This window comes from Anomaloglossus baeobatrachus, chromosome 8 (assembly GCF_048569485.1).
Source record: "Anomaloglossus baeobatrachus isolate aAnoBae1 chromosome 8, aAnoBae1.hap1, whole genome shotgun sequence".
In the NCBI taxonomy this organism is placed as follows: Eukaryota; Metazoa; Chordata; class Amphibia; order Anura; family Aromobatidae; genus Anomaloglossus; species Anomaloglossus baeobatrachus.
The window spans coordinates 57452844-57471475 of NC_134360.1; the positions used below are offsets into that span (position 1 = coordinate 57452844).

Here is an 18632-nt window from a genome sequence, read left to right on the forward strand (position 1 = left end):
ACAGAGTCCAAAGCGTCTCCATCTGCTTTATTATAGTGAGTGCGTCCAACGGGGGGGGGTTTGTCTGAATCGCATTTTTTGGGATTTACATCGAAACGTCGATGCAAGTGCTCAGCAGAGAGAGCGCAGGATAAATGTCAGCCTTTACTCCGATTTTTGGAGGCAGAATGAATAGACAGTGGGATTTTTTTTATTTTTGCGCGGTTCACCATGCGGTGTCAGTGACAGGACGGGTTTATTCTGGGGGTCAAAAAAATGGCTGAATAAGAAACCAGCTTCAGCATCATGTTGTGGTTTTCTGTTTTTTTTCCTTTTCTAATAACGCATTCCCTTTAAAATGTTGGAAAGTGTGAACTGTGTCATTATTAGGGGGTCTGTGTATTTAGGGGTCTGTATTTCGAGTCCTATATAAATGGCCGGGATGACGGTAACAGCTGTCACTTTCCGGCTACAGAGGAATCCTCGCACTGACCGCAATAACGCGGGGACACCGGGAGTCCTGTGACCCTGGGAGAACACCGCCGCCTCACGTCTCATTCGCGCCATTTTCTCGAGAGACTCGCTGACAGCCTATCATTCTTACTGGCCGTCTCCATAACTACCGGGATCTCTGTCAATGACGTCACACTAGGCACGCCCCTTCAGGGAGGTCGAATTTCGAAAGAAATCTTTGGCGCGCAGGTCACATGACAATGTCGTGTCACGCCCTGTCCCCGGCGCCCCCTGATGACGTCAGGCGTTCTCCCTCTCGACTCATTGTGGAAGATGGCGGCCGCAAAGTGAGCGCGTTTTTCCCGCACGGCGAGTCTGGGAACAGCATGAAGCGGCAAAGCGAGAGAGGGGAGTCCAGTCCCGGCCGTGCTAAGCGGGCTCGGGAGCGACGGGAGGAGGCCGGAAGTGGACACCACAAGAGCTCAGGGAGGCGGGAGAGGCCCAACCAGGCCGGGGCCTCCTCGTCCTCCTCCTCCCGGCGGCCTCGCGACAATCCTCCGCCCCGGCCGCTGCTCCTGCCCAGCCAGGCGGATGTGCCGGAGTACAAGACGCTGCTGATCAGTAACCTGGGCACTGCGCTGCCGGAGCCGCTGCTTGAGGACTGGCTCTTCAGACATTTCCAGCGCTTCGGAGAAATCAGCGTCAAATTGTCTCACACCCCGGACTTGGGGCGAGTGGCCTACATCAACTTCCGGCGGCCGGCAGAGGCGCGTCAGGCCCGGCATGCCAAGCTGCGGCCCCTGCTATACGACCGGCCCCTGACGGTGGAACCCGTTTTCACCCAGCAGCCCAGCCGCCCCCTGCCCCTGAGCAGAGCTGCCCTGCCGGCCCCCCGGCACCTGCTGCTGCCCCCGGCCCTGAGCGCGTCCAGCAGCAGCAGCGCCTCTGCCGAGGCCTACTACCAGAGCCTGTACGAGGACAGGGCCCGCGGGGCCACCGATGACAACGAGCAGCTGGCCCCCGAGGACGACTACCGTGCCACTCGCAATCTGTTCATCGGGAACCTAGACCACAAAGTGACAGAGACAGACCTGCGCCACACCTTCGACAAGTACGGCCCAATCGAGGAGGTGGTGATCAAACGTCCAGCCCGCACCCAAGGCGCTGCCTACGCCTTCCTCAAGTTCCAGAACCTGGACATGGCCCATCGGGCAAAGTTGGCGATGAGCGGCCGTCTGCTGGGGAGGAACGCTATGAAAATCGGGTACGGCAAAGCCAACCCCAGCACTCGGCTCTGGGTGGGGGGTCTGGGCCCTAACACCTCCCTGGCCGCTCTCGCCCGTGAGTTTGATCGCTTTGGAAGCATTCGCACCGTGGATTACGTGAAAGGCGACAGCTTCGCTTACATCCAATATGAGAGCTTGGACGCTGCCCAGGCTGCCTGCACCCAGATGAGGGGGTTCACACTCGGGGACCGCCGGCTGCGTGTGGACTTTGCAAATGTGACACCAGAGGAAGCAGCAGCAGCTGTGGCATCTTCCCGCTATACGCCTATCCAGCCCACTCCATACCCACTGCCTCTCTCCTATGAATTGCTACAATCTGAGGCCTACAGCCGCCACCGGGCAGCACTGGAGCCCGATCTACGTGTCAGAGACCGTACACCCCCGCATCTTCTCTACTCTGACCGTGAGAGGCCGTTTGTGGAGGCGGGCTGGCTAAACTCTGAGCGACGCAGTGCTGGGCAAGGTGTGCGCAGCCGCAGTGGAGACCGAGGAGGAGGGAGCAGCTCTAAGAGCAGAGAGGAGAGACGACGACGGCGCAGCTTGTCCGGGGACAGAGCACGGAGCAGAATTGAGCGCAGTCCGGACCGTCCCAGGAGGGACTTATCCGACCGAGAGCCAAGCACCCCTCCATCACCACCTCACAATCACCGCACCCCAGCACAGGACAAGCCCCGACCCCCAACTCCTGAGCCGCCGCAGCCCCGGAGGAACCACCACCCGAGACCCCCAGAACCACCTGCAGAAAGACAATCCTCACCGGTGGTGGAGAAAGGACGGACGCTGCCGCCCGTCTGGTGTGGTCACCTGGTGTTGAAGAACAGCTGTTTTCCTACCTACCTTCACTTTTTGGAGGGTGATCGCGACGTCCCTGCTGCCCTTCTCAGAGACCGCACCGCCCCCGGAGCAGGGAGTCTGACACAGCTCAAAATAGCTCAGAGACTTCGACTTGACCAGCCTAAACTAGAGGAGGTGACCCGCAGGGTGAGGCTGGGCACCACAGGAGGCTATGCTGTACTTGTCGCTATCCAGGCCCCTCAGAATGAAGGGGTGATGCCTGGGGAGTCCGGATTACAGCGTCGCCTGCTCAGGAACTTGGTCTCCTACCTAAAACAGAAGCAGGCGGCCGGGGTCATCAGCCTCCCTGTGGGGGTGAGCAGCAAAGGCAGGGACCCCAGCGGCATGCTCTACGCCTTCCCCCCTTGTGACTTCCACCAACTGTACCAGCAGGGCGCCCAGCGAGCTGTGGGCAAGCTAGAGGAGAACATGATTATTGTGTTGGTAAAAGACAATGCCTGACCCCTCCCATGCAGGACCACTGCCCTCCTGAGGTCTCCCCCCTCTGTTACAAGGTTTATGGTTGCGACATTAACCATTTAAATGCTGGTGGTATCCTCTCTGCGGATCATTGGTGCAGTCTGGGCTCTTCCAGCATTTCCAGGGTTAAGGTGGAGTATCTGCTGTGTACATATGGGTGGTGGGCAGAGCAGCCGTCACATCAGGTCCATGTTTTATAAAAGCTGAACTCTCCCAGTCGTTGCTGCTGGACAGATAATTTTCCTTTTTATTGTTCCTTTCACCCCCCACCCCTGATGTTTTCTTCTCCTCCGGTTCTTCCCGGGGCCCCTCACTGGTTGTTTTCTGGTTTGGGGGGGAATGTATATTAGTTTCTTGGGGTGGGGGGGCTCATACTGTTTTTAGGTTTGTGTGTTCTGGAGTCTTGGGTAGCGGGGTCCCCTGAGTGCCTTATTGTCTATGTGACGCGGATGTGTGTGTGCGGGGGAGGGGAGCGGACACCCCCCCTGGGCTCCTATTAGCGGCTCACTGTCTCCCTGTTTATAACCAGTAGAAACCTCTGGGGATCGGAGCCGCTCGTTATCTTGTAATGAGGTGTCGCGCCCTGAGATTGCGCAGCCCGGTACCTGCAGCTACAATCACTATTAACCCTGTCACTGCCAGGCAATGTCGACCACTGTACCCTTTCTGTAGAACGGTCGGGAGTCAGGCACGTAATGTGTGGTCCCAGGCGGAGTTGTAGCTGAGTTTCCAGCTGTTGGTGGACCGTCTGTATCTCAATACTTGGCAATATGATTGGCTTATCGGTGTCGTGTCTGGTGTACTCATGGTCTGTAATTTTAACGTGTGTGAGGACACGTGTGGAAGGCTGGGACCCAGAGGGGATAAAATCTAGGTAGTGCTGGAATCGTTGAGGGCAAGAAATCACGATGACTCGGGTCAGGTTTCGGTCTTGCGCTAAATAAGGACTGCAAATCCCAGCGGAGTAATGAAGCTGCCCAGGGCCCAGCGCTGTGTGGGACGGTCATATGTACGACACCCGACAACTTTATTCATTATCACGTTTTTCCATCTCATTAAGGCTGGTGGGGAATGGGGACGTCGGACCCTCGCGTTTGAGTGCATCACCCAGAGAGAGAACGTGTCTGGTATAGTTTTTAAGGGAGTACTCCGCAGTTACAGGATTCTGTAAGAGGAATTGTCTGGTTCAGGGTGCATGAGGGGGTGACCCTGTTTTGCAGCAGCTAGGGAGTCGTTCCCTAAATATTGACCCTGCGGCTCATTGTTTCCATGAACTGCCTGCAGAATTGATTGGTCATGTCTGAACTGATTAGCGTTCTTCATAGATTTAATCAATAAACACCAGGCATGTCCAATCATTCCTGCAGTGCCTCCCCCAGGTCAATGGGCAGGATCTCTACACAAGATCTATTCTTATCCCTTTGGATCTCTGGATAAGCTGAGGGGTGCAGGGGCCTTTATTAGACTGTCCTATCGATTTGTGGGTGTCTGTGCCACCTGTTCTCCATTACTGTCCCGTCACCAGGCATTGGCAGCACCGTTAGACTATGATTAGTTTATGGGTCTTATAGTTCAGCAGACATGAAATGGCTGATTCTTTGGCACTGCTGATTTCTGGCTCACGCTTATATAATTTTATTTTATTTTTTTTTGTGGATGGGTCTTGAATGTGATTAGTAAAGCTCCCAGAATGGACAAGTGTCACGTGTGTTCATTTCAGTGATGTATCCGCTGATGGCAGAGTTACAGGGGCACTAGGGTCATATAAAGAATCTTGAGGATGGGGGGGATCATACATGAGCGGGATGCAGACCCCCTATATGCACATGATAGAGATCCTTGTATACATGTACGATCTGCAGAGGCTGCCAGGTGGCCATATGGATTACATGGGGAGATTGGCCTTGTTTGAATCGGTGTCTTCTGCGTAACCTTGCCCTTAGTTGTCATTAGCGAGGGTGTTGGGGGTATATACGGTGGTGATTTGCTATCTGGTGGTTCTCAGCTAGTGTAAAACTACAAATCCCAGCAGGAAGCCCCAGAATATAAATGATCAGGTTCTTGATATCGCTGCTCTGAAACACTGTAACGACTCGTCTGCAGGAATGTGTTGCATTTGCTTCTGTGGTGTGACATTTCTCTGCAGTAGCACTTTTTGGAGTTGTGTGTCCCCCAGGTCCTAGAGGAGAGCTGTGCGCTGCCTGTTTGTTCATCTCATCATTACCGTTCTGTATTACGTCAGTGGTTTCCGTCTATACTCTTTAAAAATGGCTTTACCCATCCAGGCGGTTGTATTCCACCCACAGACCCATATGGAGGGGTGCGGCATGGCATTAAATCTCAGGACCTGTCTGCAGTGTCCCCCTTGTGGGGAGCTGTTATGAATTGGCTGAGACGTCCTAGTGACGGATGCTCCTTAGTAGCCCAGTGCCATGTGTCACCCCCTTATATTCAGTGCACACATTTCTAATGTAAAGGGTGCGGTGGCTGCTGCACATAGGACCCTATCCCTGTGGATTTGCACCTTTCACGTTTGTCCCTGCAGCCGGTGTACCCTCCTATGACCTTGTCCAGTAGCGTGGCGGGGGGCACATACCACCTCTTCCAGGACTGATCTGTGATTTCTATGTAGTGTCCCAGGCCTGTTTGTATTGAGCACTTACTCGTATAGAGCAGACGCCTCAGAATATATTAAAAGCTCCTCTCCAACATGTCCTGTGTGTACGTTTCTCCATTATCGGGGAAAGGGTCACATGACCCCGGGCATCAGTCATCGGCCACTGGCGTCACAAGTTATTCTAGCGGCAGAGACGAGGGGATCGGTGATTTGCATGGCACCTGGCACGATGAAACCACAACATACAATATCTACTAAAGGGGCCGCAGCTTCTGTAAATAATCCATAGATCACGAAAAGTTCTGCAAATTCCGAATAGATTTGACAGATTCATTTTTGCATTTGCCCCATTTTTTCTTTAGTGTTTTTTTTTTTTTTTTTTTTTTTCTTTTATTGTGTTTTTACATCCGTCACTGTGGTCAGGAATTCAGGTTTCCAGAAGTTTTTGACTGATTAATCAATTGGCATTTTGTAAAGTCACATTTTTGTACGCAGAGGTTCTCCAGTCCATATGTGGAATAACTTTGTTTTTTGTATTACGAAGGTGCAAAAAAAATTGCATTTTTTTTTTTTATTTTGTGCAAAATTGATGAAAGGCCTGTGCCGTTTCAAAGAATTTCGAGTAACAACGACCACAAGACTTAAAAAGGGGCAAAACATAAATGATATGTTCCCAATTCTCAATATCTATGCTTCCAGCAGCCGTGATACCGTGTAACAAGCCTTCATCAGGGGCAGGTCTAGGACAAGACGTTGGAAGCTTCTGAAAATAACATTTTTATTCACTGGCAGCAAGCACAGATTTTGAAAAATGGGGAGGAATTGAAAGTGTTAGACAATCACAGGATGGTTCGGCTTCACTCACAGGTCAGGATTGTTCTTCTCTGGGTAAATTCACACATTTTTGCAATGGGCTCATTACAGGAGAAGATCACGGTCTGTGCAGCAGGTGTCGGGATTTCTGCCACGTGGGAGTTCACCTTCGCACTTCCTCTTCAGATTCATGGCGGCTTCATGCATTATATCAGTGAATCTGGCCATAAATCTCTACATCTACCAGCACACAGCTGAACAATTGTACTCTAGTCACAGCCAGAGCTGCATTTCACGGTGACACAGTGCCTTAAAGGGAATCTGACACCAGGTTTTGGCCACCTCATTTGAGATCAGAATGTAGGGGCAGAGACTCTGATTCCAGCAATGTGTCACTTACTGTAGCTTTTATAATACCACTGTTTAATTAGCATGAGATTATCATTAGAGGACTACTTGTCCTGATGCCAGGTAGTCCAATATATTCATGACCCCTGTATAACTGCTAGATCTGCAGCAGTGAAAACATTGCTGTCATTTTGATAAAATCTATCAGCTCAGTAAGTGACAGCGCTGGGATCAGGGTCTCTGCCTCTACATTCTGCTGCTCTCAGATGGGGGAGCGAAACCCTGGTGACAGATTCCTTTTAACATGTCAGTCTGACAGTTTTGTTGTAATATTTTGACAGCTGCAAAATTTGTGTATGCAGCTTTACGAGTGAATGGAGCAGAGAACATAATGGAAGCTCTAATACCAAGTAACAGTGAACGCCATATGATTCTTTTGAGGTTATAGTGTACACATACAGTATATCAGAAAAGTGAGTACACCGTCATATTTTTTGTAAATAGTTTCTTTTCAGGAGACAACACTGAAGATCTGACCCTTTGAGTCAGTGTGCAGCTTGTATAACTGTAAATTTGTTGCCCTCTAAATAAGTCAACACACAGCCATTAATGTCTAAACCACTGGCAACAAAAGTAAGTACACCCCTAAGTGAAAATGAACAATTTGTACCCAAAGTGTCAATTATTTTTAAGCACTGCTCAGCTGGATCCTCTCACGATGTCACGGAGCTGATAAATGTTAGACCTTGTGCTCCTCCACCTTTTGTTTATGCCCTACAGATGCTTAATAGGGTTTAGGTCTGGACACGCTTGGCCAGTCCAGCAACTTTATCAAGGCAGTGACCGTCTTGGAGGTGCACTTGAGGTTATGTTGAAATTCTGCCCTGTGGCCCAGTGTCTGAACGGAGGAGGGCTCATGCACTGCTTCAGTATGTCACAGTACATGTTGGCATTCATGGTTTCCCCAATGAACTGTAGCTCCCCACAGCCGGCAGCACTCATGCAGCCCCCAAACCATGACACTCCCACCACCATGCTTGACTGTAGGCAGGAACTTGTCTTTGTACACCTCACTTGCTTGGCGCCACACACACTTGACACCATGTGAACCAAATAAGGTCATCTTGCTGTCATCAGACCACAGAACATGGTTCCAGTAATCCATTTCTTTAGTCTCCTTGTCTTCAGCAAACTGGGCTTTTTGTGCATCATATTTAGTATAGTCTCCCTTCTGGGATGACCGCCTCGCAAAGGAATGTGATGCAGGGTGTGGCATATGGTCTGAGCACTTGACAGGCAGACACCCCCACCCCCCCTGTAACCTCTGCAGCAATGCTGGCAGCACTCATACATCTAATTTGAAAAGACGACCTAAGGATATGACGCTGAGCACGTCCTTCAACTCCTTTGGATGACCATGGCGCGGCCTGTTCTGAGCGGATCCTGTCTTGTTAAACCGTTGTATGGTCTTAGCCACTGTGCTGAAGGTCAGGGTCTTGACAATCTTCTTATATCCTTGGTCATCTTTATGTAGCGGAACAATTTTTTTTTTCCAGATCCTCAGAGAATTCTTTGCCATGAGGAGCCATGCTGAACTTCCAATGACCAGTATGAGACAGTGTGTAAGCGATAACACCAAATATAACACACTGATCCCCATTCACACCTGAGACCTTGTAACAGTCACATGACACCGGGGGGGGGGGGGGGGGGGGATGGCTAATTGAGCCCAATTTGGCAATTTTCACCTAGAGGTGTACTCACTTTTGTTGCCAGCAAATTAGACATTAATGGCTGTGTGCTGAGTTTAGAGGGCACTAAATTTACACTTATATGGGCTGTAAGCTGACTACATTGTATCAATGTGTCTTCAGTGTTACATGAAAAAAATAAATATTTACAAGAATGTGATGGGGTGTACTCACTTTTGTGATATACTGTATAATCAGGCAGGGGTTTTTAACATGACACATTGTCACGTGCAGCAGTTATTGATGGAGGTGTCTTACAATCTACATTGTGAGTGAAGTTTCTACAGAAATGCTTTTTATTCCTATAATATAAAATCCATCTCCCGCTTTATGTATGCAGCGCAGGTGCAGATCTATGTCGGTGTAGTACCTTCCTGCTTTGCTATCAAGAAGAAAAGGTAGAGACTAACACACGATCGAGGGATCAGACTACAGGGTTTGTTTCTTGTCTGCAATCATGGAGACACATCCCTACCTAGGGCCCAGTTCAGGGTAAGCAAGGGCCAGTATCCTCGGCGCATAGGTGCTGTACCTTTCCAGGGTGATCAGGGGAGCCAGGGGTCAGCAAAAGGTTTGGTCAGGGGGCACCATCTCCCCCTTCCCTAGAGACAGGGTTTCTATTCCCTGTAGCCGTATGCTCATACCTTGCATGACAGTATAAAAGCCAAGGTAGGGAATGCAGAAGCTATTTTATGCTGAATCTGGATACCTTCCTGCTTTGCTATCAAGAAGAAAAGGTAGAGACTAACACACGATCGAGGGAGCAGACTACAGGGTTTGTTTCTTGTCTGCAATCATGGATACACATTGCTTTGCACGGACCCTGTATACACAAAAACAAAAAGTCAACAAATATAAGTATAATTTCTAACATAAAAGGGTCTTTTTGTCACTCATACAATTAACATGAGTTAACTTGCTGCAGCCCATCCCCTCCTTTATCAAGACCCCATATTAATAAACAGATGCAGGATAATGTCTAAAGCACTGGCATTTATAGTGCTATAGAAGAGGCGAAAATAAATAAATGGAAATATTTAAGGGATAAAAAAAAAACTGCGATCGCCGTTTCATATCAAATACTAATAATGAAGAAAAGCACTATTATCCCAGGTCAAGAATATATAACGTCCCTACACATCTCTGCCCCGTCTGTATACATACCACTAAGTCTTCAGTTATATCATTAATATACAGTGGCATGGAAACGTGGGCACCCCGGTCAAAATTACTGTTATTGTGATCAGTTATGCAAGTTGAAATGGCATAAAGTTAAAGATGACACATTCCCTTTGTATTTTAAGAAAAAGAAAATATTTTCATCTTTTACATTTTAAAAATTACAAAAAGGACAATGGACCGATGCAAAAGTTTGGACCCCCTTGGAGCTTTGTGTTCTCAGATAACTTCGACCAAGGTATCAGACCTTAAGGCTATGTTCACACAACATTTTTGCAGCGTTTTTTTTCCTGACCAAAACCTGACCTTGTGGCAGGACGTCTCCTGGGAGTCATCTGCGGTTTTTGTGACATTTTTTGTGACTTTTTTACAGTGTTTTTGTTCTGTGATGTCAAGACCTGCAAGGGTTCAAGAGTACCAGAGTGCTGGGCCGGGCTGGTATTGACCTGGATCTGGCACTCTGGCAGTTTAAAAAAAAAAAGGTAGAACGAAAGAAAAAAACAAAAGTACAGCAAGCGCGCTATACTTACCAGTTTCCGGTAGATGCTACAGTGTATGGACTCCTTCCAGGTATGACGTCTTCAACAGGCCCCTATCACATGGAGGGCAGGGGGGAGAAACATGGCCGAGCTCACTAACCCAGCTGGTCACTCCCACTAACCTGGAAGAAGCCCATACATTCTAGGATCATCTGTACCTGCTCCCGAAGCCCCTCCTACCTCCGGTGCCGCACATTAGCCTCATGCATATTCACTGCTTCCCCCTCCCACTGTAGTCTGCGGGTCTATCGTACAGTAAAAAGTAAAAAAAAAGAGGTAGAGTCCCCCCATATTTTGATACCCAGCAGATAAAGCCTACAGCCACGGGCTTTATCTTAGCTGGATATCAAAATAAAAGGTACCCCATGCTGATTTTTTTAAATTATTTAAATAATTAAAAAAAAAAAAAAACCTGTGCGGTCACCCACCCCCCCTTCCCAATATTGATGCCCAGCCAAGATAAAGTGTACAGCTGGAGGCTGGTATTCTCAGGCTGGAAAGATCCAGCCTAAAAATATCAGTCTGCAGCCGCCCAGGATTGTCTCATCCATTAGCATTTTGCTTGCCTCTTCCCGAATTGCCCAGGTGCTGTGGCAATCGGGGTAATAAGGGGTTAATCGCACCTCATAGCTGTGACTAAGCCCTAGATTGGTGATGGGGGGAGGGGGATCTCAGACACCTGCCATTACCAGTCTATAAGTGATAAGAAATAAACACAAACTGAAAAAGTCCTTTATTTGCAATAAAATACAAAAAGCCCCTTCTGTCACCACTTTATTAACCCCATAATCACCCCTGCAGGTCTGACGTAATCCACATGAGGTCCCACAGCGATTCAGCTCTGCTACATCTGAAGATCACAGTAAGCAGTCACAGAACAGGACTGCCCGCTGTGAGCTCCAGAGAATGAATGAGTCGCACGATCACCGGTCACTTCACTCAGGTGATTTCTGGTCACAGCTGGCGATACCTGTGACCATAAATTGCCTGAGTGAGAACACCACTGTATGCGAGGCTCACTCATTCTCTGTATAGACACTCAGATCGGGTCTGTGATTGGTTGCAGTCAGATCCTAGGGGCACGTCTGACTGCAACCAATCACAGATGAAGCAGTGAATATGAAATGAGCGGGGAAGTGGAGGAGCCGTGGGAGAGTACAGCAACGCCAGGGATTCGGTAAATATACCACGTCTGGTCCGATCCCCCTGTCTCCCACCACCATTTAAGTGCCGGCCAGATATCCTGGATCAATTCCGGGCCAGAACTGGGTTTTCTATTAACCCGGTTACACCCACCGATCCAGGGTATCTGCAAGTCCAACTGTCACTAGGGTGAAAACCGTAGCAAAAGCGCTGAAAAGAATTGACATGTTCATTCTTTTCAGAACGCAGCAAAACCGGAGGTATTTCACAAAACAGGAAAAAATCCTCACGTGTTTGTGTGTGTACATGAGATTTCAGAAATCTCAGACTTTGCTGGGACTGTAAAAAGAAGCGTTTTATTAGTCTGGATTTGCATAAAACCAAGGCAAATCTGCAGCTAAAAAGAGCGCAAAAACACCCAGTGTGAACATAGCCTAACAAGCTTATTAAGCTATGTTCACACTGGGCGTTTTTGCAGCGTTTTTCGCTGCAGATTTGCCTTGGTTTTATGCCCTCGGGTGCTCTTGAACCCTTGCAGGTCTTGACATCACAGAAAAAAAACGCTGTAAAATACCACCAAAACCACAGATGCCTCCCAGGAAAAAATGCTGCAAAACGTCCTGTGTGCACATAGCCTTAGGGTTATGGCTTGTTCACTATCATAGTTAGGAAAGGTCAGGTGATGCAAATTTCTCAGTTTTATAAAAGCCCAGCCTCCTCTAACCTTGTACCAAAAACAGGAGTCATGGGTTCTTCTAAGCAGCTGCCTAGCACTCTGAAAATAAAAATTATGGAGGCCCACAAAGCAGGAGAAGGCTATAAGGAGATAGCAAAGTGTTTTTGAGTTGCCCTTCCCACAGTTCGAAATGAAATTACGAAATGGCGGTTACCAGGAACAATGGCGGTTACCAGGAACAGTGGAGATAAAGATACGGTCTGGAGACCAAGCTAATTATCTGAGAGCTGCTCATAGGATTGATAGAGAGGTAAATCAGAATCCCCACTTGACTGCAAAAGACCTTCAGGAAGATTTATCAGACTCGAGTTGTGGTACATTGTTCTACTGTTCAGAGATACCTGCACAAATATATCCTTGATGGAAAAGTCATCAGAAGAAAACCTCTCTTGCGACCTCACCATAAAATTCAGCATCAGAAGTATATGAAGGAACATGTAAACAAGCCTGATGCATTTTGGTAACAAGTCCTGTGGACTGATAAGGTTAAACTAGAACTCTTTGACCAACTGATTAAAGATGTGTGGAGAAAAAGAACAGAATTTCAGGAAAGGAACAACTCGCCAACCATTAAGAATGGTGGTGGGTCAAATATGCTTTGGGGTTGTGTTGGAGCCAATGGCACTGCGAACATTTCACGGGTAGAGGGAAGAAAGGATGCAATGAAAGTTCAACAAATTCTTGATGCAAACATAACACCATCTGTAAAAAAGCTGAAGATGAAAAGAGGATGACTTCTACAAATGGATAATGATCCTCCACAATAGACGACCTGAAAAGGCACAAGCTGAATGTTTTACAATCCCTCAAACAAGAATTGCTACAAAAAGCGTTTACAAGCTGTGATACCTGCCAAAGGGGGTGCTATTAGGTACTAACAATGCAGGGTGCCCAAACTTTTGCATTGGCCCATTTTCCTTTTTTTTTGTTAATTTTAAAATGTAAAAATTTTTTTTTAATTTTCTTTGTCTAAAATACAATGGAAATGTGTCATCTTTAACTTTATGCCTTTTAGAGATCATTTCATTTTCAACTTCGTTAACTGTTCACAATAAAAGTAATTTTGATCAGGGGTGTCCAAACGTTTGCATGTCACTATAGCTATGCTGAACGTGATGTAACTGTGGAATAAAAGCGCAAAATAGGGTCTTACCCGGTATGGGGAATTTAGTCTAGTGCTAGAAACGCACTTACCTGCTGGGGTTGTGCCAGTCACAACTCCTTACTGCACAAGTAACGATAGTGGTCAGCAGCGGCCCCGAAGGTTAATAGTATCATAAACGGGGAGAGGAATACGGGTGTAAGCCGCTCTAAAACCACAGAGTCCAGAAAATGTAAATAAATCCCTTTATTTTCATAAGTCTACACGTTTCAGAGATATATCCATCTCCTTCTTCAGGACAAGGGGAATCAACATTGATTCCCCTTGTCCTGAAGAAGGAGATGGATATATCTCTGAAACGCGTAGACATGAAAATAAAGGGATTTATTTAAATTTTCTGGACTCTGTGGTTTTAGCGCGGCTTACACCCGTATTCCTCTCAGTTTATGATACTATAGCTATGCTAACACTCCTCAAAAGTGTAGTCCCCCTCCCCCATGATATCTGACCAATGGTTTGTTCTCCAGATTGCATTATTGTGGAGCATACAATTCTACACAATGAAGGGGGGTATATCAACTTTTAATTAATCTTGCATCAAAAGAAAAGATAGATTTTTGTGTACTCACCGTAAAATCTCTTTCTCTGAGTCTTCATTGGGGGACACAGGACCATGGGTTATGCTGCTGTCACTAGGAGGCTGACACTAAGTAAACAGAAAAAGTTAGCTCCTCCCCAGCAGTATAACCCCTGAGCCAGAGGCGGACTCAATCAGTTTAGTGCACAAGCAGTAGGAGGAGAACCAAACAATCCGGAATAAGACAAGGAAAAAACCTTAACCAAATAGACGTGCGACCAATGGCCTGGGAATAAGGCCACTGAGGCAACAGACCGGTAAAATGTAACTCAAACAAAACACAAGCAGGGTGGGTGCTGTGTCCCCCAATGAAGACTCAGAGAAAGAGATTTTACGGTGAGTACACAAAAATCTATCTTTCTCCATCGTTTCATTGGGGGACACAGGACCATGGGATGTCCAAAAGCAGTCCCTGGGTGGGAAGAGAACCATCACCGGAGATCGGTAGGAAACCGCTACCTCCAGTCGGGCTTGACCCAGACCTACAATTACCTACCTTGTTACAGGTGTGCTACTGCCGCCCGCAAAGATAACGGCAAGACTGGCCACTGCCAAAGCTTGGGTGTGACCTGATAGGAACTAGGAAAGGTCTGCCTACTAGACCAGTAGGAGGCCCGGCAGACCTCGGTCCGTCAACGTCTGTAGTCCAATCATCCAAGAAACTCTCCTTGGACGGTAGAAAAAAACGGCGGAGGTCCGTTTTCCATGCGATAGGCTTCACCTATGACGGAAGGATCTCTATGGAAATCTTAGCCCTGGGCGCCAGCATGCGCCTCCTGGGACCGGATGAAAAGAGGAACTGTCCTGAAAGATGAACTGACTGTCGGAGTATACCGAAAAGTGCGGTCCGGACTAGGCTCTTTTCAGGCTGAGAGAAGGTACCAGAACCGAACTCGAAACCCCAAACACCTTATCTGGAAGGAAGGCGGGCTGCCTTGGACCGAAGGGAGGGTAGTGGCCGGAGCACCCCCCTTGCCCTACTGGAGGACCTGGAAAAACAGGGGGGGAACAAAGGCAACAAGAGAGAGATGTCCGCCCTGATGCCCCTTGAGACAAGGAGACGGTCACGAGGAGCCCACCTATCCAAACATGTGGGAGTAAGAAGCCCTCGGAAAAGCTCAAACCGAGAGCCGTGAGGTGAACCCATCGCTAGATTAAGGTCCCACGTCACTAGTGGACGGCGATGCCGCTGAGCCAGATGGACGCTTCTCTGCGTGAAACACCTTGGTCGTGGGACGATAAGTGATAAGCCTCTGAACTGAAATGACCGCGTCGACACCAGGCCCCTAGAGGGACGCGCTAGAAGCCGCATCCAGATCTGACTGTCAGCATGGCAGTAGTGCAGGAAAGGAGCGAGAAAGAGAGAGGAAAGAAGATGTGCTCTTTTACCCCCCGGATGAATGCCACACGTGTGGTAATACATTTTCGAGGGAACCAGCTCCCCGGTCTCCAACATTGTCTGCATCCTTCTTGCCAACCGGCCTGTGCGAGCAAGAACCCGGGATCCGCTCTTAAGGTCGGGAAACTTAGGGCTTCTAAGTCCTGGTGTCAGAGCGGACTCGACACGGAAGAACTGGACGGTCTGGAAAGCGCCACAGGGCCTCTGCGAGTGGATTGAGTGACTTCTGTGAACTATGCTCGCCTGGGCCCCTCCATAGCCACCCTCTGCCTCGGTCCCTCTTGAGAAGCTCGAGATCATGGGAAGCCGTAGGCAGATGCCCAAGAAAATGAAAAAATGAACCGGCCTCACAGCCGGGCGAGGGCGTCGTCACCTAGCGCAGAAAAGGGGGGCACCCTAGGTGCGCCGTTGACTAGAAGCTGGATCGGGGGCAAATAGGACCACTACTGGAGGTCTTCCTTCGTCGTAGATCTGGCTGGAGACTACCCGGTTGAGGAGCCATTCTGCCTAGGCGAGGCCCCTCCTGCTGAGAAAAGAACGGCCGTCCAAACGTCCACGGTAGGGAAGTGGACTGCTGAGATTAGAGAGCGCGAGATCCGGCCCAGAGCAAGATCTTCTTGACCTCTTCCTTATTCACGACACTTCCTGCGTCTCCCTGGTGGATGATGCACGCCACCGCTGTGGCATGGTCCGACTGGGACCTGATTGGAACAACCTCGCCCCAGTGAAGAAAACGTAACCAGTCTAACCGGATGGATCTGAAATCCTGGAATGCTGAAGGGGAGACCACACATAGGGGGTGTTCCTAGGGATCGTGCTGTGGAAAGTGGACAAGCCCACCCTAGCATAGGAGACTGGTAATGGCTGATGCTATTCGCCAGAGGAGACGGAGAGGGGATCTTCCCAGGGACCGGACACGAAAGCTGGTCCACTAGGAAGGGAAAGGCGGATCCCCCGGGGCAGACGGAGGTTACTTATCTCCGTTCTTCAGTGGGGACCTCTGGAAGGGCAAGGATGAACACCGGTAAGTGTACCACCGCTATCACCTCCCCCAGCCGCTGCGGAGTAACGTATCGAACCTAACTTGGTGCGGGGAAGGAAAAACTACTCCAGCGTGAAGAGTAACTTCCCTATGGCGGACTCGAAAAACATGCCTAAGGGGATGATCTACCGGGCCGAGATCTGAAAGGACTCCAACCGGTGGAACAGCTGCCCTAGTAGCGAGAAATGACGATGAGAAATAGAGGCGCCCTGACGGTTGCGGCTCGAACGGACAGGAGCCGAGCGGTGAAGGCGACGATCCTGAGCGTCTGGGCCGATGCTGGGAAGAGATGTGCCCTTCCCTCACGTAGCCTATGGAGAGATGTACACTTCCCTCACGTAGTCTAGGGGATCCACTGGACTAACCTATGTCCGAAGGTACGTTCACCTAAAGGCGGAAGGAAGGTCAGCGACTCTTTAGATGTCGCCTCCGCGATCCCGCTCCTGAGGCAGAGGCCTCGACGTGTGGTCACACTGCTGCTATAGGCTCAGACCGTGAAGCTGTGAAAGTGCCAGGGCTATGATGAGAAGGGACTTACCGAAGATGTCAACCAGTTCTGATCGGCAGATATGGAATGTAGTCCTCTGCGTAGGGAGACCGTGTGGTCCCTGAGAGACGTCACCTTAGGGATGATCAGCCAAGAGGCAACCTGGCGAGTCGATCGCAGGGGGGCATGCCACTTCTCTCCGGAGCCCCTTGGAGAATGAATAAAGAGAATAACAAGACTTACCGCTGGTAACGTCCAGTCTGGCTGATGTCTGTGAAGGAGCAGTAGCTCTGCGAACTATTGGATGTCCACTGACAAACATCCTGGGTCCTCTAGAAAAGTCTTCAAGGAGACCTGTGTGCTCAGAGAGGAGAAGAGAACTATCCGTGGCCTTATGGTCTGACTCACCGTATCTTCCAGGCTAATCGTCATGCGCTGAAGCTCGGCGCTTGCCCGGAATCCAGCAGAGGTGGTACGTCTGGGTCATCCCCAGAGAGGTCGGAAGGCTTCTGGACGAGCGGGAGCTTTGGACCTGGGAATGAAGGAAAAACCAGGGGGAGGCGCCGAAGGCGAGACCTGGCGGGTACGCTTCGAGCAGCGGGTGAGGACCCTGGTACGGGACTCACCTCCCCCGGTGCGTGCACGTAGAGAAGGACTGTCCGTACCTTTAAGGCTTGACTCACCATCCTTACCCGGCTATTAGTCATGCGCCAAACATCCCGGTACTCCTGCTCGAAGTCCAGCAGAGGAGGAAACGCCTGGGCCATCCCCGAAAGGTCGAAAGACTACTAGAGGAGAGGCAGTCTGGACCTGAGGAGTAAGGTGAACCCTGGGAGCGCAGACGACGAGACCTGGCGGGTCCGCCTTGGGCAGAGGAAAAGATCCTTAGTACGGGACCCAACTCACCGGGGGAAAAGCGCCAGTCTTGCGGACGGTTACGGCAGAGCGACAGCCCGGGGGCGCAGCGCATGCGCACCCACCCGAGGGACGTCAGCACGGGTATGCGGGGTCTGAGAGAGAGAGCGCCAACCCGCCTGCCGGTGCGGGATACCGGTGCGTGCAGTGCCAGGGCCCGCGGAAGCTGGAGTACTAATGTGACAACGTTCGGGGCAATTCATAACTGAGAGAACAGCCCTAAACCAACTGTACCTCTTATGCAAATCAAGAACCCGAATAAGAGCTCGTAAGAGTTAATATACATAATCTATATATATATATATATATATATATATATATATATATATATATACATATATGTACATAGAAAAACCACTTCCAGATTTCCATTATTTAGAACTTATATTGCAGACTCAAACAATAACCTTGAACACAAAGAAAAAAGGGGGGGTCTAGAATGCAACCATGTACTTTTTGCAAATATCAAAAAGTATGTTCTTACTAAGAATAAAAAGAGCAATTTACATATTGAAATAAACTGAGCCCCTGACAAAAGAACAGAACAACCACTACCGTTCAGTGGCTAATGTTGGCTACTTTTCCCCCCTATGAGTGGTTGCTGAAGCCTCAGCAATCCGCAGACTAGGGAGACTGCTATAATCAGTCTTTTTTTTTTTTTTTTTTTTTTTTTTCTTTTTTAAAATGAATGCTGGGGTGGGAGTGGGGGGGGGGGGGGCCGAGGAGAGCGGGAAAAAACCTCCACCGCCCTCTCCTGTGATGCCTGGGGCTGGGAGGAGGGTGGAGATTGAGCGGCCGGCGGCCAATCGCGCTGCGGCAGGAGGCGGGCCTAGGACGCCGGGGACAAGGCCGAAGCCGGGGCCTAAATTTTGAAGGCTGCCGGAGCATGGAG

General features: G+C 49.4%; 1 protein-coding gene across 1 annotated transcript; it reads left to right on the plus strand.

Moving 5' to 3' along the window:
• Positions 1-686: 686 nt before the first annotated feature.
• RBM15B (RNA binding motif protein 15B) lies at positions 687-5743 on the plus strand. The gene has a single exon (XM_075321658.1). The coding sequence runs from the start codon at positions 687-689 to the stop codon at positions 3012-3014; it is 2328 nt and encodes a 775-aa protein (XP_075177773.1). The 3' UTR covers positions 3015-5743.
• Positions 5744-18632: the final 12889 nt, after the last annotated feature.

What these genes read in the sequence shown, in the direction of transcription:
- RBM15B (XM_075321658.1), top strand. Translation starts at nt 687, where the DNA reads ATGACAATGTCGTGTCACGCCCTGTCCCCGGCGCCCCCTGATGACGTC.